This window comes from Ambystoma mexicanum, chromosome 2p (assembly GCF_040938575.1).
Source record: "Ambystoma mexicanum isolate Mex_15411 chromosome 2p, UKY_AmexF1_1, whole genome shotgun sequence".
Taxonomy (NCBI): Eukaryota; Metazoa; Chordata; class Amphibia; order Caudata; family Ambystomatidae; genus Ambystoma; species Ambystoma mexicanum.
The window spans coordinates 1453202630-1453228173 of NC_090923.1; the positions used below are offsets into that span (position 1 = coordinate 1453202630).

Sequence of the window (25544 nt, forward strand, 5' to 3'; positions counted from 1 at the left end):
GTTGGGACTCTCCGCACATAACCATTGGATAGAGGGTGATTTGCAGCCGGGAACGGTGACCACGGGATACAGTAGGTACTGTGTATCACAGCAGGGAATAGTTTTAGGGAATGGTGATGGGATGGGTAAAAAAGCTGGTGGGGAAGCTATGGGAATAGATAGGGAAGGGGGAGACAAGTTGATGAGGGAGAGGGAACTGCTCATTCTGCGGAAAGATTATTATGATGTTGGTACCAGGAAGTGCTGATTTTAAGGTGTAATACAAAAATGGAACACAATTCAAGTGCCTATCATGGAATGTAATGTTTTGCTTTATCTTGGCCACATGTGGAGATCTTACCTACTTTCTCAGTTTATAGTTATAGTAAAAATGGCGCTTTACAGGCCCTTGAATCACTTATAGCATACAGAAAGAAAAATAAACACATAATCAGTTATACAAAGACAAAGAAAAAATGCATCACTGTTCTGATCACCTTCATCCCGGCCACTGCTTAGACCCACAGCAGGTAGGCGAAGAGATTGATCGTTGCAACGGGTTCTGGAGCGGAGCATCCTCCCTCTCAATGAGACTTCATCACTCAGGGCCCAAATTCTAACTAACTATTCCAAGATGAAATCCTCGTCTCTTATGAGGCTACATTCGATACCTGTCCCTCATGGATTGCCCTACTGCCCTCTGCCAAAGAGCAGACAATAAGCATGATGCTCAAAAAGAGTGGAATATTCCAGCTAGAAGCAGAAAAAAACCATCTTCCCTCCTTGCTGTCGTTCCCAATACCCCTTATCACTGCACCTGCAGAGCGCTCCAACTCCCTTTCTAGCTTGTCCTTTGGTGGACAATACAATAACTATTCTCCCAGGCCTGGTCATCTGGCAAAAATATGTGAACTTGTCTTCGCAGCAGAAATACATGTTTACTTGCTGAGCCCACAAAAACATAGGCTTTCATTACTGTTTAATTGCGGTGAATGTAAGTGAATGTTCAAGATGGCCGCTCATCAGCTCCATGGTTTCTGGCACATTTTTAACATGCACCACATTTCAGCCCTTGGATATTCAACTACCATAACCCAACGGGTGAACGGGAGCTTCCCAGAGCTTACAGAACAAACGCCACAAGTTTGGAATACAAGAAAAACAACAACAACAAACCAAAACAGGAAAAATGCCAAAAATCCAAACCAAAGACAAACGCAATGCTTCCAGAATCCAGGAAAACATTTGACCCCACCAGTCCCTGTCTTTATCCTGCGTCACACAAGCTACTAGATCTCTCAAATCCTTAATATGGTCCTCAATAGAACGGGAATGATCTTCTAAATCAAAACAACACATCCCTTCCACATCGGTACATCTCAAATTATGCTTTAAAAATAGATAATCGATAGCTGCTCTATTTTGCAAGGTAGCCTTTCTAAATTTGTTATCATCTAACAGGAGTTCAGTTAAAGCCTGCAAAGTCTTGTTAAGCCCCTTAACTATCAGGCAAGCCAATTATAGTCTTATACCCACCAGCCGCTAATCCCCAAATCCCCACTAAGGAAATAGCTAATGCTAATACTACAGTCTCAGACAACAAATGGACATCAGAATTACAGTCACGGGACATGGCGGTGTAGGAGGCGGATCACGTGGACCGTCGAACATCAGGGTGTAAAGGAAATGGCATCAAGCCAAGGCGTGTTAAAGTGCAGGAACCATCTGAAATATAAGCAGAAATATATGAATACGTTTGGTTACAACAGGGAAACAACCAACCCGTAGGAAGTTTCACGTGGCTCAGGTGACTAGCTGTTAGAATCGTAATGGTACACCACATATTATTGGAAACATCAATGCAAACAGAAGCTGTTTGAGCGCATCGGCGCCGCTCAAAATCCGACCTCGTCTCCCCATAGTCCAGGACCAGCTGTTAGCACTTGCCAACAAAGTTCGGATTACAAGTCATTTGATAGCAGACATCGGCAGGGGCAATATTGTGTGTAATAATACTCGTCATATTCCTCCATTTGCAGTCTGTGTCTGTACAAAATGTACAATATTCATACACGCAAAAGGAACATCGCACATCAGAGTTATCAACCAAGGAATCCCTATGCAAGACTCCAAACAAGGTTTATAGTACTGGAACAGGAATTGGTATTGCCTCAAGGCATGTGGAAACCAAAGTAGTGGAGTCATGTACATCCGACATACAAAAATTTGAAATGTTCAGCACCCGCCGGGCCAGGTAAACCCATATATTATCTGTCTGCCTGGCAAGTGTAGGATAGTTATTTTGCACAGAGGATATAGACAGAGCGGAAAGGTGCAAAATATTTCACTTTCGTCCACATTGTTTCCTCAAAGCGCTGCGATATGCTGCAATGGATGCATCATTAGGCTCAATAGTAGAAGCAGGCATGTCAGTCTTGATCCAGATCCCGATTCTATCGGCAGGATGGAGACATTTGCCACTTCCTCCAGCATGTGCCCGGGCCCTAAAAAAAAACACTCCACCGCATCTCACACAGGCAGTCAACATACACAGGATCTATAAATCAAATTTCAGAAACAAGATATCAGTGGAGTACATCACTCACGTAAATAACATTTTGGCAGCAGGAATACGAGTCCATTTCCTTTTCCCTGGTTCCATCACAAGAACAACCTGATCCTCCTCTGCCGCAATCACATACGCTGGAACAGGCGGACCATTAGGTTTTTCGACCCATACCTTTGCACTCTGCACAATAGTATCTGCTGAGCCAAAACCTTGTCCCCACGAATAGTTAATACAGTGGGTGGCTCTCCTTTCCTCACCATGGATAACTTTACAGGCACTAATATGAACTGGGCCACTCGGTCTCCTTTATGAATGGGTAACATGTTTTCACCATAATTTATAAGAATAACCTTGATTTCACCTTAATAATCTGCATCCACAATTCCTCCTAACACTTGAATCCCTTTTAGGGCTAGTCAGGACCTAGGGTCAATCAATACCATATGTTCAGACGGAATCTGCACCCAAATACTCGTGTCAATTACCACAATACCTCTAGGCTCAAGTCAGATTTCTTCTCTTGCACCCCATCAGATTCCTGAGTGGCACAATAAGGAGCTAATGCACCAAGAGACATTACCCAGTACAACATAGTTTCCACAGCTCTGTGGGTTCAATTGTAAGGCTGGCATTAAAATGCGCATCAATGGAGTCTCACCGTTCGCAATGGGACAGTTGTTAAGTATCTGCACAGCCTCCACGACACGTTCTTGCCCCCCTTTCAAAGTATCCCCCTCATTTTTGCATAACTGTGCCTTCAACAATCCATTCATTCTCTCATTTAGCCCTGAAGCCTCAGGGTGATAAGGGACGTGAAAGATCCATTCAATTCCTTTTTCCTGACAATAGTCAGAAACCAATTTTCCCTTAAAGTGGAACCCATTGTCGCTCTATATTTGCAAGGGAACACCATAATACACCGCCACTTGATCTAACAATTTAATCGTATTCAATTGTGTGGCTCTTTTATATGCTAACACCATCAGGTAACCATAATATGTGTCTACAACGGTACATGCATATTGACATCCCCTGCTAATGGGCATTGGACCGATGTAATCGTTTGCCAAATGTGTCTGGGCAATTCGCCTCGTTTCATTGTGCCATGAACAATATGTGGAATACATCTTTGCTTCTGATGTTGACACATGGGGCACTGTAGAATTATTGTTTTCACAATCTCGAATGGGATGCTAATTCCCCTATCTTGTGCCCACCTGATAGTAGCTTCCTCTCAGAGATGTCCACTTTTCTGGTGGGCCCATTTAGCAATGCCTTCCAGATCCGTTTCCTCAGCCCTCGTGTCGTCCATGATTGCAAGTTTTGCAAGTTCATCTGCAACAGAATTGAACCACTGTTCTAATGAATCCGTTGCACAATGTGCATCTACATGATACACAGTAGTATGCATTAGCACCTCGGCAATGTCTTTCCACAATTCCTTCCCCCATACTTCTTTAGCATGGATCTTCCATCAATTTTTCTGCCATGTAGGTAACTACGTTATCACGCCATTCACAACGGACCATGAGTCTGTATAAATGCAACAACTCCCGGGCGTCTCTTGTTTCAAAGCCTGATGTACTGCATATAATTCAACAAATTGGCTACTCTTCCCTTTTCCCGAGGTGGTTAACACCTTTTTCGGTTTGGGATTATAGGCTACTGCTTTCCAATGTTGTTCCACACCCAAACACCTGGCTGAGCCATCTGTAAACCAGACATGTTCAACTTGCTCACTCGACTCTCCATAAGGAATTCCCCATCTAACCGGGAAATTCACCAATTATCCCTTCCTCATTGTGTTCCAAGTCAGCTAATGGAACACCTGCCACTTGTTTGTGTAATTTGGCTACACCACCCTTTCCGGTTTTGAATGTATCATTTCCATTTAATGATGCTCGCCTCTTGTGCGTGCCCAATCCGATGTGTTTTAGGGGAACTCAGTACCCATTGCATAATAGGTATTTCCGGTTGGATCAATACATCATGACCCACCATAATTTGTTCTGTATCCACCAGTGCCCAATAACAAGCCAACAGTTGCTTTTCAAATGGAGGATATCTGTCACCAGCTTCAGGTAACTTGCGACTCCAAAACCCTAAAGGCACTGTTTTCTGTCCTGTTTTTCCCACAAACTCCAGTTGGCGTATGCATCTTGGACAGATACATTTAGTTCAACCTCGCCTTCCCTCAATGGCCATAAATTGAGCACTTTCTGAATGGTGTCTTTGGCTAATTGGAACGCTTTGTCTTGAGCCTCACCTTATTCGAAATTGAATTTCTTACATGTTACTTTGTAAAAGGGCTCCAGAATCTGTCCCAGATGGGGGTATGTGTTGTCTCCAAAATCCAAACAGCCCAATGAACTGCTGAGCTTGTTTTTTTAGTTCTCAGAGTGGAAAACTCAAGGATCTTTTGAATGGCTTTGGGCACCATTTTGCGATAACCATTGTGCCACTGAATTCCAAGAAAAATTGCGGTCTCTGCCGGACCTTCTGTTTTAGTCTCATTTATTTCCCATCCTTCTTTCCTTAAACCATCCATAATAAGATCTAGGTGAACTTGCACGGCATGCGCATCTTTCCGTTGGATTAGTATATCATCAAAGTAGTATGCGATCTGCACATCCGGCTTGCACAGGATTTTGTCCAAAAGTTCTGCCACCAGCAGGTGACAGATTGTTGGATTATGCATATAACCCATTGGTAGACGTTTGAACATATACTGCCTCCCATTCCAGCAGAATGCAAACTGCTCCTGACATTGCTAAGCGATCGAAACGGTGAAGAAGGCATTAGCCAAATCTAACACTGCATACCATTTTCCCTCAAATTTCTGTACAATTTCAATTACAGTCACTGCATCCGGGACTGCCGGTTTTAGCAGAGGTGTATATTTATTCAACTTGCGATAATCAACTGTCATCCTGCAGCTTCCATCCGGTTTTTAACAGGCGAGATCGGTTGTTCCATGCCGTGGTCACGGGTCGCAACACACCTGCTTCTACATACCCTTTAATGGTTTCTGAAATCTCCTTTTGCCCCCCGGGAATCCGATATTGTTTCATGGACACTATTTTGGTGGCTACCGAAACCTGCACCATGGACATCTTTAATTGACCCACAATCACAGTGGTACAAGTGAACCCACTGACCCCAAACTAGAGTTCACCTCCGAATCTGAGGGTCAATCCTTCTAGAATATCAAATCCAATAATGTATTCAGGAATTGGGACAACCAATACTTGATAGCTATTCCTTTTTTGAACTTCGAATTTTCATTTGTTTGTTTGAACAGCAAGGATCTCTTTGCCCCCCAATCCTATAATCGTAAAATGTCGCTCTTTAAACTTCAAAGGATTTCCATGTATCAATGAGGCCTCCGCCCCGGTATCAATTAAAGCATTGACCTCCTGTATGTTTCCTGATTGCCAAAATAATTTTACTTTCACATTAGGTTATCTGTCTATCTTAATTTGGGCATTTGTTACTAGAGTTTGACTGTCATCCTATTCATATTTTGAGTGCATATTACTGGATTCCATCTCCACCATCGCACTCACAATTTTCCTCAGATCAGCATATGTCGGCTGAGATTGCTTGGACGTATCTGAGGACACATCATCTCCCTTCTCAGGAGGCGATGCAAAAGGATCATCCCCTTTCTCAGGTTTATATACTTCGTAGCGTTCCACCTGTTTATAATGCTCCTTCCAATCCAAACCCTGATTTTTGTACAATTGATACATTTCCCTGTTTCAATCCCATCGATATCCCCTTGCGGCACCCCATCTTTCAGTAACGCTAGGAACATATCCTTTCTGGACACACGCGAATCGTGACTCTTCCCAGGAGTGTGCCTTTCACTTCGCCCCTCCCTCTCCCGATCTCAGGGTCTTTCCTCTGTCTTTTCCCATTCTCCTAAATCCGCCAATTGTCTAATAGCATCATCCGTTGTTTTGCCTCTCATTCCCACCAGTAGTCATTATGACATTCTTATATGCCGGAGAGGGCGGGAGGGGGCTGTGCGGATAATAGTATTTCTGGCGAGACAGACAACGCTACTAACCCCATAGATTTGTGATCATCTAAATGGATTGCCTCTTTCATGGCATGTTCCCTCACTCATTGAATAGCCTCTTTCACCGTGTACCATTTCTTTTCCTCGGTCGGTCAATCTGAGGCAATAGGATGCTTGCGATTACATCCTTGGGCCACCAATTGCAGCAAGGACATTTGAGACTCCCCCATCAACCTCTTGCGGAGGGCCCATACGTAGAATCTGCTGTATTTGGACTTCCTGGGTCAATGGTAAAAACCGAGCAGAGTCCATCGCATCTACGTGATGACCCACCGCCCCTCCATCAAGTATCCTGACCATCCAGGTCAGCAAGGGTTCTCTGACCCTTTGCTTCAATCGGCTGACTATTTCCCCAATTTCTTGCTGTGAATAATCCTTTAGTACGGTCATATCCACTACCCCTCTTCCGGGATTATTGAGATTACGACCCATTATTCGTTGTATCACTGGGTTAACCACTACCTCTTTACGATTAGGTTCCGATTTGGGTATGATTTCTGGTTCCGAACCACTCTCAGTACTAGTACTATTGAATGTCTCCATCCCAGTGATCGGGATTCCTGTCCACTCCTGCGGTGGCAATCACAGTTGCTACCTTATGAGAATTCACTCTCCCTCTTCTCTTTTTGTATTTATAACTAGCCACCCTCACAGCAGCTCGCTTGGTTACCACCTGATATTTACTGCTTTATCATGATACAATTTGATTTGGTGCTGTTGCATTAATGCAAGTTGTTTTTCAGCTGCCAGCTTATTTTCTAATTTCAGTACATTCGCCTGTAATTCTCCATTCTGCTGATGTAGTTTTCGTAAGGCATGTAACAATATCTAGCCCCTCCTACCTATGGCCGAACACTCCTTCCTTTTTCCCACTAGCACCTGTTGTAGACAACTCACCAATTCAGCCGGACTCGCCTCTCCTATACTGGTGTCCCATTCCTCGCTGAAACACGCACCACATGCCCAAGTCTGGGTGACTTTGTCATACGGACTCTTGGTCCGCCCCGGAATAGTCACCTCAGGAAAGCCTCCGCCTGTGGAGCTTCCTTTTTTCCTAAATAGGGAACTCATGTTACCAAATGGATATTACATGTCCCCTATCGTTAATACCTCACCAAACACTACTCACTTTCCAAAGTCTTTGCTTGGTCACATGTGGAGATCTCTTACCTACGTTCTCCATACCCATGCAAAATTAGTTATTGGACTCAGATAGGCAAACAAATACACATAACATGTTGGTTATAGTTATAGTAAAAATGGCGCATTACAGGTCCTTTAATCACTTATAACATACAGAAAAAATAAATAAACACATAATCAGTTATACATAGACAAAGAAAAAGTGCATCACCGTTATGATCGCTGCAGAAGACGCCTTTATCTCAGCCACTACGACACTGCTTAGTCCCACAGCAGGTAGGCAAAGAGGTAGATTGTTCTAACGGGTTTTGGAGCAGAGCGTCCTCCTCTCAGTGAGACTGCATCACTCGGGGTCCAAATTCTAACTAACTATTCCAAGAGGAAATCCTTGTCTCTTATGGGGCTACTTTCGATCCCCGCCCCTCATGGGTTACCATGCTGCCCTCGGCTGAATAGCAGACAATAAGCATGAGGCGCAAAAAGAGTGGAATATTCCAGCTAGAAGTGGAAAAAAAAACATCTTCCCTCTTTGCTTTTGGTCCCACTACCCCTTATCACTGCACCTGCAAAGAGCTTCAACCCCCTTTCTAGCTTGTCCTTCGGCGGACAATACAATAACTATTTTCCACGGCTTGGTCATCTGGCATAAATAAGTGACCATGTCTTCGCAGCAGAAATACATGTTTACTTGCTGAGCCCACAAAAATGGAGGCTTTTTGTGTTGATTGAGGAAGACTTCAGGCGGCAACCAAATCAACACAGAAGGCATACATAATGCTACAATTCGCCGCACTGTTAACCATTGCACAAAAATGGAAGGGGAAAGAATCCCTGCATATCACAGAATGGCTTTATAAAGTGTGGAACTTCTCAGCGATGGAATGGATGACATACTCTTTACAAGGGAAACAATCCGCTTTTTCTACAGACTGGAAGGAGGTGCTTACTTTCTTACATCAGGACTGCAATATTGCGTACTGCTTGATTCGGCAACAACAACTAATGTATAATTGATGATATAAGTTGTACAGTGGTACTAATGCATCTGCAGAATAGGGAGCGGAGGGGGAATTCAAGTTAAGGGGTATTGGAAGACTGGTGTATGTGTACAATATCATCTTGAGCAAAGTCTGGATATGGGTTTTCTTTCATGTTCTCAATTGTTTAAATGGCTTTAATAGAGGAAGCAATAGCATAATTTGTCCAAGTTCACAACGTGCGGAATATGAGTTTACATAGGCCTTCATATTGTGCTTTCCTTTTATTTCAGAAGCACATCAGTGGCATTTAATGGCTTGAGACTTTTGATGTGTTCACGTTTAATGGAGGCCTCACAGCAAGCAATATTGTTTGGCATTTGTGGCTTGGAAAAGCTATGAAGATGTGATTTTATATAGTTTTTAAAGAATGCATATGTGTGTTTGTGTGTATAAGGGCGCAGTCAATTCTTGGTATTCTCAGCAGAAGAAAAAAAGGAATTGCTGGGCATGTTGTCTGTAGCTTACATTAAATCAAACCACCCGCCCCAAAGTATAAAGTGCACAGGTAGGTAGTAGGAAAACCTACTAGCACTTCTTTGATGGTCTTTTATACTTCTAATGCAACAGTAGCAGCCCTTCCCAGTAGGACTAGCCGATATTTTAAATGGGGCAGGGTCAGCACTTCTCTGCAGTGCTGTATACATTATAAGTGGTACAGACTGTACCAGTACTTCTCACCAGATTTGATTTCTTTTTATGTCAGTCATGGTATGCTATCCCGGGAGGATAGCTCAGTGGCAACGTGCTCGCCTTGGAAGCAAGACGACACAAAGCAACACATGTGCGATCCCCGGGTCCACACTTAGAAACCTCTGGGTATTTAAGTGTGTTATAAATATGCAACTAAGACAACAACAAAAAATCTGTAACAGCGCCTTGATGCCCCCGGGCTGTGTGAGCGCTTTAAAAATGCAAATAAATAAATAAAGTAAATGTTACTTTCTTAGCCATACCCTTTTCATTGAACAATGTCAATTATTCATAGCAGGGATGATGCACTTTTAGTGTCATTATACCCACATTTCCTCACAAGACTGCTATGTTTTGGGACTGTACCTGAATTTCCTAACAGTTGCTGTAATGACACAGCATTTTCAGCAGAGAGCGAAATTACTGAAGATGAACAGTGCCTGAGTGCTCCTCCCATTCTACAGAGGTGATGTGATGCACACTGGTGGATAGTGTGAGAAGACTGGATTGTTGTTATAGACTCCAAGCTATCCCTCTCAATCATCTTACACTTTTCACAACTTCCACCTCTCCCATGTCTGACTATTGAGTGACCTTGCCAAAAACCTACCACTTTTCAAAGGCACCAGCCACATTCTAAATCTCCTGATTTACGTGTAGGATAGCCAATTCAAATGGGCGTAGAACTTGCGTCACGCCAGTCACACAAGTTAAGTCTTAAATGAGACTGTCAGTGCACAACCCCATGGGAAGTTCAGAGCCAATAGCTTGCCAAGAAATTCAGCTCAGTGGCTTAATAATCCTGCTGCATAGATCAATATTTATCTTGTTGATTCTAATCCTGCCGATAGCACAGTGAGTTAATACTTCTGCAGCAGAGATTAGTTTTAAGATGCAGATAACAGATTTGAATTCTTGCTTAGCAGACTCAGATTCCACATTTGTTCACGACACACATCTCAACAGGGCTGCTATACTTGTAATGGCATGCACTGCACGTAAAACATCTGCATAGAAGCAAGTGCACCCTCTGCTGAGACATCTCTAATTTCCTGTCTTAACTCCTAAAAGCCGGTTTGCGCACATTTATAAGAATCCTACAATTTTCAAGCTGAATTAGACTTGTAGATTGACCATGCATGTTCAGCTTTTGACAACTCTGAACCAAAGATAAACAGGGCAACACTGGGGGCAGACAGAACAACAGACAACGGAATAGATGTGCCAAAACAAAAGGTAGCAATAGAATAGGACAAGACAGACCAGGGTTCTGCAGAAGGTAGAAACAAAGAAAGTGAGAGTAAGGAATTGGTAGTAAATAACGGGAGAGACGGGGGCACAAACATGAGGGGGGAGGGAGGTTAAACACAGAGAAAAATAGAACATGAGAGTCAGGACAATAAGGAACTTGATCAACAGCAGGTGGGAGGGATGGGAATAGAAAAAGTGAGACAGGAGAAAGGAATGCAAATAATAGAGACAATGGAAGAAAGAGATCATCAACTGTAGAGACTAACAGAGAAAGCAGAAAGAAGAGAGGGCTAGGGTTATTATACGAGAAAGTCAGATAAAGAGAGATGAACAGGAGACACTGACCAAGGACTGACAGCAAGACACAGCAGAGAAAAGCAGTAAATGGATGCAGAGACAGAAGAGTGACAAAGAGACAGATTAATGGACCACAACAATAGGTGGGATGGCAACACCTAATTACTGCGATCCAGAGCAACAGAAAGTGGGAGACGGGGATGACAGTAGTAACAGGAAGAATAGAGAGAGCAAAAACCTGACATAGAGACTGCAAAACAAAGGGTAGCATCGAGACGCAACAGTAGGAGTGAGAGGTAGGAACTTGATTAATGATTTTCCAATGTAACTAGCTGGTAACATGTTCTGTAGCTGTACTAGTTTTTCGCAGTTTCTGTGTCCAAGTATGATGAACATTCAGCTTGGTCAGACACACCTACAAGTTATTCTGTGGCAGACTGTTTTCCACAAGTGTTACACATTAGAAGCCAAAGAACCATGATATACAAATTCTAATGGTTTTTCATGCATTGATTGGATGCATTGATTGGATGTCCGTCCACCTATGGTGGAGAAAACCTATTTTTACTCTCATGGATTTGGATTTACTTTCATGCATGACATGAGTGAAAAATACTCCCATCAAAAAATCTTATCTGAAGCACTTTTAGTACTTAAAAATAAAATTAAATGGGTCTTCTCTCACTAGCCCACTGGCATTTTACAAATATACATAATTTTTATGCAATCTTGGGTGTGATCCACCCTAGATTTATCAAATTAAAAAAGAAATTCAAACCACTTGTACACTGAGAGTACTATTGGTAGAGTTAAAGAAAGACTTGCTTTAGTCTAATCGCATATCTCCAGCTAGATCAAGAGAGCCCAAAATTGATACACGCACACCTGCACCCCCACTAGAATGGCAAGGTATAATTTTCCTTTTTCTGGCTGGATATTGATGCCTGTTGGAGGCGACTGCAGTAACATTTTAAGTTTCCAGTGTTATGTTGCATGCAATGCAGTGCGGCCTGACGGCTGAAGGTTCCTTCCTCTAGCCTTTTGAGAAACCTCTGTGGAATGCCGGTGCTGGTGCTGTTGTGGTAGGGCGCAGCCACAGTAGAGGTGCAGTTGTCTTCAGTTTTTCGAGGCGTGGAGGGTGCAGCAGTGCCATGAGCACGGACAGAAGGCGGCAGAGCGTGAGTGAGTGACAGTGGCTGCTGTAACTTGGAGGAACCCAGTGTCTAAATGCTGACTTCAACAGAACCCCGTAAGAGTAAGGGGATTGTGGTGAGGTAAGCTCTGTGGTTGCCCTGTCCTCCCATCCCCAGTCGGTAATCTTGCAGTGAGTGCACTCTGCTAATTTGCTGCTCCCGGGGGTAGTGCGGAGGGTTGTGACCTCAGTTATCCTGGGAATTTTGAAAGAACGCTAACAGCAAAATAGTCAGGTTTTACTGTTTGCTTCAACCGGCCAGTAAAACAGTCAAGTTTTACTGTTTTCTTCAACCAAGGAGGAACTATTGCACAGTGAGCATAGTATTGTCGGCTCAATTAGTTAGCTGCCTCGTTTATACTGCACTCTGGTCTTTGTGACTTTTGGCCTGCTGGACCACGGGCACATACCTATATGAAAAATATTTGACTAATGGACGTTCTTACGGGGCGACTGCGGGCACGTTGCCTTTTAGCTCCAACGTTCACCTTTTGCTTCTGGTTGCTGTCTGTCATAAGGAGATACCCTCCTCTATATTGGCCTTTACTCCTTTGGAGCAGTGATTACGTTCAAATGTTGGAGTGACTGTGGGCAATTTCTTGCCTTTGAACCCCAAACATTTGCCAATTTTTGCGAAGTTCATTTTTTTATTAATCAGTTAACGTAGTGCTTGCTGCTCGGCGGTGGATATGTTGATAAACGTGTGCCTAACTACTCTATGGTAGGGCGCAGCCACAGTAGAGGTGCAGTTGTCTTCAGTTTTTCGAGGCGTGGAGGCTAACCGGCCCTTCAATAAGTCCATCACAAAAACAAGTTATCATCTCTGAATAAGCAAGGCCGGGCATACTTCTGACATGTGACAGAGAGACTGAACAGAGGGTGTGGTTATTTCTTCCAGTCGTTTATTGACTATGTTATTAGTACTCCTGTGCTGTATACAAATTCCACCCACATCACTGTAACCTATAATAAGTTAAGTGACCATGGTGTACTTGGATGGAATACCAAATTTAAAACATATCTGATGGTACACAGGAGTCCTATTATTCCTATTTGTAATTTTCAAGGCAACCAACTCAGATGGTCGGCCGACAATATCAAATTTACTAAGGAATTACTGTCCAAGGATTTCGCCGGTTTGCTTACTGCTTTTGTGATTTCGGGGTGGGACCTGGGCACAATGTTGACAACTAAGGTACACACACTGCTAAAAAGGAAACGGTGTCCGAAAAGTAATAACATCATCAGTATTTTGGCCCCATACGATCATGTGATCGCAGAGCGGAAAAGCTTGTACCGAAAGGAGCGTAAGAAGGTCAGAGTAAACTGTGAATACGATCCACAAGCCAAAAATATAGCATTAAAAAAACTGTCTACTAAATATAGGAATTGGCAAATCCCAAATTATCCATAAGAAATGTAAATTGGCAAAAACAGTTTTTTTTGGTTAAAGACTTATAACGTGTCTAAATTTAGGCAGAATTAGAATATCTTTTGTAAGTCCTTTGTGCCCTAATAGTTGAATCCTATCTTGCAGGCAGTCTGGAAGTGTTACATCCAGGACCTTTACTATGTACCATATTCTTCTTCCCCACAATATAAACGTGCGGAGCAATATGGCAGCTGGTTGTCAGCTCTTGCTCTCAAAATGATATCAAAGCTAATATTTCTGAGGTGAATTTAGCTAGATTGATCATGATAGCAAACTCATCAATGGCCCCCGGCCTTGACGGCCTTCTCAACACTATTTAAAGAAAATCCCATTGTGTGGGCAAGAGTCCCGAATGTTCTTTTCCAACACATACTTCAGACTGGCAACATCCCTGCTAGCTGGCGAAAATCCACATTAGTGCCTATTTTCAAAAGGGGTGATAGACTGGAGCCATCTAATTACCGCCTACTGGCAATGATGGACTCCAGTGAAAAAGTCTTTGCCAATGTACTCCTTGAGCAATTGTCTAGCGGGTTGGAAGAAAATAAAATCCTGGCCATTTTTCAAACAGGTTTTAGGAAATCACATAATACCATCACAAATATTGCCACCTTGCAATTCCTGATATCTTCATGTACAAAAGGGGGAGGCGTGGGTTTGTTTTCCTGTTGCATCAATTTTTTTTCCAAGGCTTTTGTCCTGATACCTCAAATTAAACCGTGGGATAAGCTGAAGAAGTGGGGCATTGATCTGCAATTGCTTTATTTCATTCAGTCTTTGTATACTAATACTTCAGTGACTATGCGTCTCAGTTCTGATGGGCACCAACCAGAGTACACATCTTTGAATCGAAGTTTAAAACGATGGTTGTGTTTTGGGCCCAATACTATACAACGCCTTCATTGCTGATATGGATACCTTTTTGCAGACCATACGAAATTTCCCCCCAAAAATAAATTGAGTCACGATCCCTAGCATGTCCTATGCAGATGATATTATTTTCGCCCAGACACGCATTGGCCTGCAGTGATCAATAACAGCATTAGTATACTATACTTAGGGAAACTGAAATGGTCATTAACATATCAAAAACGAGTACAATGTTGTTGGGTTGCAGACGTACAGTTATTGAAAAGCATAAATGGCAACTGGAGAAGCAACAGTTTTGAAGAATGTACAAGAATTCATTTATTTGGGCGTTGCAGTAATAATCAAGCCAACCTGTCTATACTATACAGACTTGTGTATGAAAAAGTGTGGAAAAGATGGTTGGTCATCAAGAACTATACAGAGAACAGAGGGGGGTGTAACATTGCTGTTTTTATAGAAATCTATAAAGTAAGCATGATTCCAGTAATATTATATGCACTTGAGGTACTATCCCTGGAACAGATCAAATGGTTGGGAAAACTGGAAACTAAAGATGTTGCGAACCATAATAAATTTTCTGAATATAGTCCTGGTCGAAGCCCTGAGGCTTGAGTATGGTCTTCCATCATTATATTCTCTCTGGTGTGTCAGGAGAGTAATATTATGTGCTAGGCTGGGAGGGTCAGACCTCGGCTCTAACACACTTCTACAGCTGTTGGATAAAGGTACGTCCCCTTTTTTTAAATCCCATTTGTCGCAAATCTTAAGGGATTTACTGCTAAACATCTGTCAATTTTGGGTCTTCATCAGGATTGTTTAGAAACTTGTCCTGATTATGAAAAAATAATCAAACTAAAGACTCAACAATGGGACACGATTACCAATATTGAGAAACTCCATCATCGCAAAAGATATAAAGAATAATCTTAACAAAGTTTCAAAGGTAATTCCCCACACAGCTATCTAATTCAAAGTAGTAGTTATGAGTTAAAGCGTTTCATCCTCCACCTCCGTTTTAACATACTCCCCACCAGAGAATTCACTAGTTGTTGCTATGCTACCGTTGCTTGTGATGTTTTAAGCCGAAGTTGTAAGTCGGAAACAGAGACTGCTAGACACGTGTTAACATCATGTCCTGCTTTAGTGGATCTATACAAGAAGGTCTACTGCCAGTTCGTAAGTGCCATGTCTAATATAAGAGAGGATCAATTTTGGTTAACAATCATGGGCACTCAATCTGTTGTGGTAGTTTTTGATATTTGGAGTTTGTTTCTAAAAATCGGTGAGAAGTGAAAGAGAATTTAAAGTAAATCAGGTGTGATCATCTGATACTTCATTTTAATTGTGATGATTTTAGATTTTAGTGATTGTTTCTAATTGTTTGATCAACATTCTTGTGTGATTTTAAATATTAAGGATAAATGCAATTTTCGCTTTAATTGTTTTTGTAATGTGCTTAAAGTTTGTCTTCAAATAAACAAATGCACAATAAATAAAAAATAAAAAAAGAAATTAATTTTCATCGCAAAAACTCCTTAGTTTTGCAGACATTATTTGGCCAGTTATCTTTTTTTAACCTTGCAGCTGGATCATCTGAAAGAAACCAAAATTTCAGGGTGAGAGGGTCACACCAATCCTACATATTAAGACATATCAAAGTCATAAGTAAATGAATTTCTGGACTGAATGTATTTAATAACATTTGACAAAAAGATATAATGGGGATAGAGATCCCAGGAGTATTTAAAATACAATACAAGTGCATATAATCCAGTCAACAAGAGCTGGATTTAAATGTAACCAACATAAACAAACAACTGCCAAAGATTAGTCAATCGGTTCAATTGTGCAGTTACAGAATGAACATAAACATGGTTTCATGGACATTTGGAGAAAAACAAACAACAGCAATGCTTAAGCTGTGCATTGTTTGAATGGTATAATCGTCGACACAACGGTGTTTCGGCCTAGAAAAGAGCTGTAAAATGCAGCTTTGTGGGCATGCCTTCATCAGGACGTGTGATGGGGTAGTCCTGGGGTCTCTATCAGTAGCTTATCCAGTGCATGGATGAGCAGTAATATCCATCATGGGTGTAGATATCTGGACGGCAAACAGTATGCCAGGGAGGGAACAAATATGTGCCTCAGGCGGTAAGAAGTGTCTTCTTTAGTGCAAGTGGTGGAGACACCCACTGGGCTTCAATAGTGTCTTCTATAGTTGAAGTAGTGAAGACTCTCACTGTGCTTCACAACTGCTAAGCCTGGTTGTCCATATTGGACATGACTAGTACACGGTTCCTTCCGCGTTCGTCTGGGACTGAGCTGACTATCATAGTGGGGCACAGACCTAATGGTGAGCTGGCTGCATCTTTCTCCTCTGAGAGATGAGTAGGGCAAGGCTGTAGTTTAGCCCCACTCCTTTTCAATTTATATAGTAATGATTTGGAATCAGATCTCACCTGTGCGGGAGATGCGTCAATGGTTGTTGTTGCCTGCACCCATAAGTCTATGCCAACGATGCAATTCTATTGGTACGTACTTCGAAGGCCCTTCAAATTCCTGCTAATAAATGTGTGGAGTTCATGCATAAACATGGGCTATCAGTAAACGCTACCAAATAAAAACTGATGAGGTTGGGTAGGAGGAAATTGAAGACTCTGACGTTTGGTGTAAAAAGGAAATAACGGAGCGGGTAGAGCACTATGACTACCTGGGCATTACCTTTTCAATTTCACTAGCATGGGAGAATCCTATTGAAAGGGTATCCACCCGCATGAAGCAAATAAATGCTACCATCTTTTGTTTACTCCCCTGTGAACCAAATGCTACAGTGTTTACAGAACAACAACTGTAAAATCTGTCCAATATGGGGCTGGCATTTAAGGTTACTCCAGGACTGACACATTGGAAGTGTATGAAAATGATTTCCTAAGGAAAGTATTAGGAGTGCCTCAGTTCTTCTTGCATTTGGAGCTATGGACCTAAATGATTATTTGAGGCTAAAACCACATTTGACGTGGGTCTCGGTGTGGACTAATCCTGAGGCTTTTTTTTAACACAGAATATCTTAGAATATGTACTCAAAAGCAATGTGGCAAAAAGGATTACTGGGCTACGGTAAGTTAAAAAACAATTGACTACTCTAGAACTGGGGGCATGATTTGAAAACCCACAATTGATGAGCGCAACATCAAAAACCATACTCAAATAAAATCATCACAAATTCTCTAACAGCCAAATGAAAGATCTGGAGTTGGTAAAGGCAAGGGTTCTAATCCTGTAATCTTGAGATTTAGCAGCTTTGAGCCTTACTTACACTGGGTGAGTTACACAAAGGTATGGGCACGCTTTAATAATGAAACTAAGACTTCTCATGATCGCACAGAAAAAAGAAATGTGCAAGTGGAGCAAATCAGATAATGGCTCATGTGGTTGCAAATGCAATGGTGGTGGAAGATGTGGCACATTTTCTGGCCACTGAACAATTCTTCCAGTTCTACGGAGCATGAACTTCTCAGTCATCCTCCTGCCTTTTCCTTCCGTTTGATGTGTAAGGAACCATCAGTTTCTTATGCACTAGGACGGGACCTGACCAATGCTACAAGAATAATGAAATAGTTTTTTGACTCCTCTGATTTGTGATATATTTTGCCTACCGTGATTATTTTATTCCCTATTATATCTTGCTTTTTTTAGCAATAAAATTAATGTGTATTTAAATTGTTTGTTTTGATAACACCATAATAAGATAGATATGCTTCAGGGTATCATATTGTATAATAGTAAGCATGCTTCTTTTAGGTTTTCTGTACTATTTTTGTATGGTTGTATTTATTGGTTGTTCTTTTATGGGTTGTTTTCACCCCGAAATAAAGATGGAATTTGAATTTGAATACAAATATAAATAAATACTATTAAGTCCCCCTGCATACTGTTAAAAGAAACTGAATCCACTATATCCTGTGAGGATGTATTTTTATCATTTGACCCTAATGTCAGTTCAATAGAGAGTAAAGGATAGTCTGAGTCTTTCTAGACTCTTGGAGACCAGTGAGGAAGTAATTTGTACGGCGTCTAACTTACAAAGTACAACAGGAGCCTCAGATTTATTGTTGGATGCCTTGTCCCTCACAGAAAGTAATGTGCATCTTTTGTTATGTGATCATGTAGGCTAAGCCTGCCATAATTATCTTCCTGTCTAGGTGGCATGCTTTCATGCAGATACTTCACTTGAGAAAAGCATTTTATTGCTTCCAGCAAAATGTAGTGAGGAGAAGAAATAGGGGAACAGCTAATCATAACAAAATGTATACACTGCATTTACCTGAAGTAAAATTAATGTATCCCCACACCAAGCTACAAGCCAACTGTTAGAACATGACATTAATAGCATAGTACTACTGCCCGAATATACTCTTGCACATGCACGCTATAAACACAAAATCCAAAAAGACTGCATAGCAATGAATAGTTAATTATTGGATTTCCAAAGAAACAGAGCTGAAAACGTCAGTTAGCCACTTGTCGGAGAAGATCCAAATGGACTACTTGATCAAATGGTACCTTGTAGTCCAATGTTCCTCCGTCACATACTTGTCCTTTCAAGTTATATTAAGTAAATTGACTAAGGAATGGACACTTTTGTATTCCCATAATGCAACGTTTTCAGCAAAAATGTGATAATACAGATCGGTTAAGCAGGGGTATCCAACCTTTGTTAGCAAGAGCTACTTGTAGTTGAGGGCCAATCGGCGTGATCTACTGGCATGAGTGACTGGGGTGGCAATATTCATGAGCATGGGAATTTGTGCCGAGATTCTTTGTGGAGGTTTATCTGCTCTTTATACAGAACAGGAAAACATATGCATCCACCATTATAAAAATAACTTCAAAGTGTGTTTGATTTTTTTTGGGAGCTTGCACAAGCAAACAAAAACAGAGAAGTCGTCATGGTTTAAAAGCAAAATCGTCCATCTTAGACACAGGTCTGCTTTGTCAAAAAAATTAAAATCCACTGCCATGTTAGCTCATGCCCATTTCATGCAAATTGGAACATTGTGGCATGTTCATATGTCGTTTCACAGAATTAAGCCAAGAAAATGAAAGCCAAGACCTAATTTCTTGACTACCCTTAAAAGTGTTTTATGTCAAACTAATGTGGAAGATTGAAAAAATTGACATGTTGGAAGACATGGGATCAGTTTATCACTCTAAACAGTTAAATGCATGTGCAAAAAAGGCATACATCACAGGGCTATTATGACACTCTGTTTTATAGATATGACTTGAAATGTGCACAAATCATATAACAACCCGACAAGACAACATATGAATGGTTATATTAACATGTTATGCACAAGGAACATGATTGTGAGGGGCTTATGGTTCAACCACTTGTCCATTATGAAGAAGGGTTTATCCCAGAGAAAAACAGAAAACAATAGACTTGAGCGCTGACTCTCCATGCAGGTATCCAGCCTTCTGGTGCATGCACAATGGTTCATGACTGGCTTTTATGCACTGCTGTCCTAGACATAACAGGGTCACACCAGCATCACAAACATGATATGAAATGACAATGATGACACATTGTGTCCACAGGCATCAGCAACATATGTTTTACAGTGGCTGTGCTGGTACCTTTTATGTGCAAAGGCATCATGGAAGCATGTAAATTGCTGCTATATACTGCTGTTGGCCAGGCCTCCAATGGATTTTTCCATGTTACCTTGCATAATTCCTTATCAAAATATATACCTACAAATCACTGCCCACTTGTCTCACCTAATTACTTCATTCATACTTTTGTTTAATAAAAGATAGCCTGAAACTAAACTGGCAAATCATGTTATTTGAGTCCATATTCATCTGTATGAATCAGCAGAAACAGGGAGAATTGCAACATACAAATAGATTATGGTTGCATATTTTTTTCCCATTCTGAATGAAATCCTACATAAATGCTAGCCTAAACACATCTTCAGAACCATAGTGAAAGCATAATCACCAGCCAACTGCTTTGTTTAACATGACATTCAGATTTATGTACCCCTTACCTTTCTAATCGGCCAATATTTGCCCCTTTTGAGAAAAATCACCAGCACCACCTATTCCCCATTCTCTCCTTTTATGGCAGCCATTATGGAGGTACAGGTAGAACAGCAGACAGACAAAGGTCTCGTTAAGAGCTTGTGGTAATTCTGTGATAAATCCACTGAATTACCACCAAACTCTATTATCGCTACCACCACTTGATCTTGCGGATTTACTGCAGGATTACAAGTGGTGGTAGGTAGGGTGGGGTCAGTGCTCCAGATAAGATTTTGAAATTGGAGTATTTTACTCGCTATTTTTTAAAGTTGGGAGTATAATACATTTTATAGGGAGTACAAATGTAAGTCCAATTCCCAATGTTAGTGTTTTATAAGCCAGTAAAAATGTAACTGTAAAACAGATGTTTTTACAATATGTATTCCTTTGTACCTAGTTATTTGTACACATTAAAAGATACAGGTATACTTCTTCCAATAATAGTTGTTTCTTCATGTGGTACTGTGTGCACTACTGCTCCAAAAATATCCTTGGAGCTGTGTGGGTGAAAGCAGGAGCATATGGTCGTACGTGCCCTTTTCCTATTGTGTTTTAGGGTATTTTTACTCTGTTTTTTAATTTTTTGGGAGTATTTGCCAATTTCTAGGGAGTAAAAGTGGCTTAGGTGGCGTTAATCCCCATTTTCAGAGTTCATAGAACTCCATAGGGATTTCGGCAGAATTGTCTGCTGCGGTAATGCCACAGGTGGGAATTCCACCCATTTTTGCCCGTAAGGTGGATGATTTATCAGCTTTCTGCTGGATGTAAATCCTCCACCTTACCACCAAAATTGTACTACAGTGGTGCAGCAATGTGGCGTTAACTAAATTAATGCCACATTACCTGTTTTTACCAACACCACCACATTTGCAATGAGATCCAATGTGATGCGCAGGAGGGAGGATAGTGTGAGTGAGATGGGGCACATACATAGATGTTGTGATGTGCTTGGCCATAGAAGCTTATGAGAAATAGGCTGACCTTGTAAGGAGAATAGGTCAGAGTCTGTGTGAATATTTTGGATTGCCATGGAGGACTCTAGCCTCCAGCACATTGTATGAGCTGCCATTCACAGGTGCTAAAACCCACATGTGTGGGTGATGCAGCTCTCGGTGGGCTAGGTTACATTTATTGTATTGCAGCTGGGCAAAGTTGCTGCGTTGCAAAGATGTTTGGAATTACATTTGTAGAAACCAACCAGTGCAACCTTTGCATCATTTTCTCCCAATGACCATTGCAATGATGGCATTTTGCACAAACTGGTCAGTGCAAGAGATAGTGTTATATTGCCTGGCATTGGAGCTAAAAAAAAAGAAGAGATATATGAAATGTGGCCCAGTCTGTGCTTAGCACTAAATATCCTTATGACATTATAAAGGTGCAGTATCAATGAAACTTTGCACCAACATGCTTAAAAATGGTACTTTATCAATTCTTAAATTGATATGTTTTGGTATTGCTGCCCAAGTGCACATTGGTGCTGGCATTCTGCTCGTGCCATCTTGTCAGTTTATGTTAGCATAAGCGTCTTAAAGCACACAAACACGTACATTACTAGATAAATGTTTACAAACTGCAGATGCGCTGCAGCCTCTCCTATCACTTGTGGCTTCTGCTATGCCAGAGGCGGTGCGAATGTAAAAAGGAAGCTCCTTTTCCATTTTTGAAAGACACTCACACATCTTTTTGGAGGCAAAATAATACACATATAACACAACTTGACTTAATAGAGCACTGCTTGCCTCAAGAGAGCAGAATGCTGTGCCCTCCATATGAGGGGTCTGGATCACTGATGTGGAGTATTATGAATTTGCATATGTTTTTCATTAACAGAAAGCAGATAAATTGCCCCCAGCCACTCACAGGTGCTATGCTTTGTTTCATTAAATTACAGGCTAGAGCCGGTCACAACTTTTCTTTTCCAATAATGCCCACTAAATCACATGTATGGTGCGGCTGACATAATTACAAGCGGTAGGAATCTGTGATACGATGGAAAGGACAGGTTAATTAACTTGCATTAAACATAATTACAAGTCAAACCTCATCCAGAATCAAATCGAGCTGAAACGCACGCCACTTACTTTAGGTCTTTTTGTCAGGTGGGCAGGGGCATGACTACGGCAACACACTGGACAATCTCGCAGCGCACCCCGGGAGGATTTGAATCTCAAATGTGGTTGCCACAGTGAGTGGTGCACTATCTCCCACTTATGTCGACACACCACCCCTAGGTTTAAAAAAAATATATATCTTCAGTAAGCTGACTGAGCGCCAGCCAGAAAGATATTTAAAAAAAATAAAAATAAGGGTGAGGTGACTCACTTTTTTGTTTTAAATATCAGGGCTGGTTCTCCGTCAGTGCCAGCCCTGTGAGAGGCATGGGGGAGCAGCCAGGAGTGGCGGATTATTTTAGGGGAGACGGGGGTGTTTGTCCCCCCCAACTTTCATGGCACACTATTTTGTCCCCATTCATTTGAATGGGTCACCTTTTCTTTTGAGGTCAAGTCCCCCCCCCAACATTTTCAGCAAAGTTTCTCCACTCGATGACTGTTCTGAGGGTCTGCCCCTGCAATCAGTGTATTTCAGAGCACTGTCCATTCATCACTAAAATATTGCAAACACTCAACTACACACAGACTATGTTCCGGTACGTGTTGGCAACACTTTCAAACTCTTAGTGTTTGGTTACTCGCTTCATTTTCATTGGCAGTTTGATCTAGAGTGAAGAAATCAATGCAGGAATAACACTTTCCTGCCCTACTAATACATTTTCTCTTTTTATTCTTTTTTGCAGAGACGTGTTCCAAATGTGATCACCCACGGGCCTATTTTATGCAACTTCAAACCCGATCTGCTGATGAACCGATGACCACATTCTACAAATGCTGCAACCCACAATGTGGACACCAATGGAGAGACTGAACCTATTGTGTGTTTATATGTAGAAGTGTTAATTGGGGCAGGGTACCTGCTGCTCTTGCTTTCAAGTAATCGGAGTAAACTGAAGGTTTGAGGTTGTGTTTGGAGTGTGTCTTTGGCAAGCACAAACGTCCCAGGAAGCACAGTTCCTGAAAGATGTTCAGTTCTTCGTTCAGAGAAGATTAAGCTCTAGAATGTGTAGTACAGCCTTCCACCAATGGGATGGTAATTGTGCACTCTGGGCGGTCGGGAGTCTAGAATTCATAGCCACATTTCTCGAAGGTAAACAGTTACCCTTTCCGGCAGACTTTAAATACGAATATGTTTCTTTTTTTATTGTAATCCTGTGTTTTGCCATGGTGCTAGACATTTTTCAAAATTTGCAATACTGTTATTCTGAAACATTTGCCTTCTTTGCCTTGTATTACATCCAGATACACTTTTATTTTTGCTTTCAACAAAGGCTGGCCTATTTGTTGGTGGCCACCCTGCGCTTATATGTTTCGTTTTCTCAAAATACAATGTTAAAAGTATTACAATTTTGATAAAAGGGAGAAAAAAATTCAGTGTTTTGTTGTTTCTCAAGCTCTTGAGAAAAGTCCCAAAACACTGATTAGTGGTCCGCACAATTGATAATCTCATATTTGTAAATATTAGTGTATTTTTTTGTTAATTTTTTTTATTGGTCAAATAAAACCTTTTACATATTTACACATTTAATACAAAACATGTTACAACATTAACACACATTTGTCCTAATAAAAATGTCCTAAAAAAACATTTCAAAGACCAGAATTGATCAGTATGAATAGAGTTCAAGGAATGCACCCGGTAGCCACATGCCCTTTCATATAAAGTATTCAGCTTAATACAGTTAGTTAATACGTGTCTAGAGGTTTCAACTTCCGGTTGCACATTCTACATAGACAAATAACATAAGATGTATTAGTCCAAGCACCAATACTCACTAAAGGAGGGAGTTGATTAAATCTTGAAAGCATTCTAAAACATCTAACATAAGAGTTTTGTACATTTTTAACATATATACAGTGTACACAGGAACAGATTCTCTAGAGTACTCTGCATAGTTGGATTTTTTTTTGGACAAATGGGAGCTTCTTTCATTTCTAGCCCAGATGGCTGCTTTACATTTTATTTCATTAGATCTGCTAGCCAAATTGTCAGTAACATCACACTTGCATCCTGTGTTCCCCAAGAACGTCCCACTCTTTATTGTCCTTTTTGGTGTCTGTTACTGAGAGAAAAAAATGTATCTTTAGTCGACTTTCCCACCCTTGCTTCCTTCAGAGGGCTAGTTGTATTCTCTAGTTGCAATCCCTGAATGTATCCTTGCATTGGCTTTTTCTTGCCTGCTTGGTCCTTATTAGCTACGATTGTGATTCATGACATTTCAGATTTCTTGAAAAGACTGCTGCTAGACCTTGCGTTGCCACCGTAGCCTTACAAGTGTTTTTCCCCCTTTGTGGCTGTACAATTCTTTTTTTTCCATTGTTCACTTTTTACTAGGAGTAGTAGGTTTCAATTGATTTTCCGGTTTGCACACACTGAAAAAGGTTGTAAGTCAATGTCTACCTGTTTAATCATTTGCTGTATGTTTGTTATATAGTTTAGGAGTTTTACTGCACACAATTGTTTTGGTTATCGAATATACGAGTATACATGGGAGCAAGAGACTGTTTCATTGCCTTCTTCAAAATGCCAAAATATTGATTAAAGAAAATGAAAAGAAGGTGGGCAAATAAGAAACCCCCTCAACATTTTATTTTACAAAAGCTGAATTGATTATGCTTTTCTTGTGTTGCTAAATTGGGAATTATACAAACATTCACTGTTAACTCTGATCGAATGCATGCACATTCTGTGCATGAAAAATGTGTCTATTAGGCAACCCTTTTGTTACATAGCCTTTGCCAACCCCAAGTCCTAATTAGGGGGTTTATCCCTTCTGTTACAACAGAAGATGA

The 25544-nt window shown here is 41.1% G+C and overlaps 1 protein-coding gene across 1 annotated transcript in view; it reads left to right on the forward strand.

Moving 5' to 3' along the window:
* Positions 1–25249, forward strand: part of POLR3K (RNA polymerase III subunit K) — a 124035-nt gene extending 98786 nt beyond the window's left edge. Inside the window, exon 3 of the mRNA XM_069646025.1 lies at positions 23435–25249. Within this exon, the coding sequence (XP_069502126.1) occupies positions 23435–23562 (128 nt within the window). The 3' untranslated portion in view covers positions 23563–25249. The remainder of the gene's footprint in view (positions 1–23434) is intronic.
* Positions 25250–25544: the final 295 nt, after the last annotated feature.